Below are 880 nucleotides of genomic sequence, written 5' to 3' on the forward strand. Positions count from 1 at the left end.
GGTCGTCGTCGTCCTCGTGGCGGCGGCCGCCATACTTTTGCGGCAGATACCTGTCGTCGTCGGGGTACGGCAGGAGGCTGCCGGAGCCGGAGGCGGAGCCAGGGCCGTTGGTGCGGCGGGAGCGCGGGCGGCCGTCCAGGTCCTCCTCGGGGTAGACGTAGCTGGACTCGCGCGAGCCGAACGACGGGCGCGACGTCTTGGGCTCGTCGATGAAGCGGCCGTCGCGGGACCGGGACCGGGCCCTGGGGTTGGTGATGGAGGCCAGGGAAATGGTCGCGCCGGGATGGTCCATGGCTGGCAGGGCGGGAGTGGCGTCTGGGGGGAGAGGCGGTTGACTTTTTGGTGTGAAGCTTTCGTTTTGGCTGCGTGTTAGTGGCGGTCCGCTGGAGAGCTCGCGGGTTTGAGCAGCAACAGCAGCAGCAGGGGGCCGACGACGAGAAGAGAACGGCGACGACGGTGAAGAAGACGATGGAGGAGGAGAAAGAAGAAGAAGAAGAAGAGAGTCAGCGGGAAGCAGCTGGACTATCAACTGATCAATGGCCGTTCCGGGACGTGGACAGCACCGGCGCAGCGCCCTCATGCACCTGCTAGCGAGGCCCAGGCGACGTGCATGTGCGCTACGCCCTACAGCGGTTAGAGCGCAGAGCCGCTGCAGGAGGTGCGGCAGCTGAAGCGCTGAAGGAATTGGGGGCCTGTCGCTGTTCTGGTGTATAGCTTGAGATGCATCCATGGATACTGTGCGGAGGTTTGGGAACTCATCGTGTGTGGCCGTGACGATGTCGTTTCATGTCCCTGGTTCGCAACTTTATACCGAAAGAAACGGACGGCGTAGGGGGATGACTCCGTACCTTGACCATTAACTACGATGACCTACAAGTCC

General features: G+C 63.1%; 1 protein-coding gene across 1 annotated transcript; it reads right to left on the bottom strand.

The window, feature by feature from the left end:
• Positions 1 to 35: 35 nt before the first annotated feature.
• Positions 36 to 292, bottom strand: BBK36DRAFT_1163978 (hypothetical protein; the record flags this gene model as incomplete). The annotated part of the gene is made up of 1 exon (XM_024894597.1): positions 36 to 292. A coding segment is annotated over one exon (257 nt), but the record flags the coding sequence as incomplete, so codon positions are not given.
• Positions 293 to 880: the final 588 nt, after the last annotated feature.

Source organism: Trichoderma citrinoviride, assembly GCF_003025115.1.
Source record: "Trichoderma citrinoviride strain TUCIM 6016 unplaced genomic scaffold BBK36scaffold_290, whole genome shotgun sequence".
Taxonomy (NCBI): Eukaryota; Fungi; Ascomycota; class Sordariomycetes; order Hypocreales; family Hypocreaceae; genus Trichoderma; species Trichoderma citrinoviride.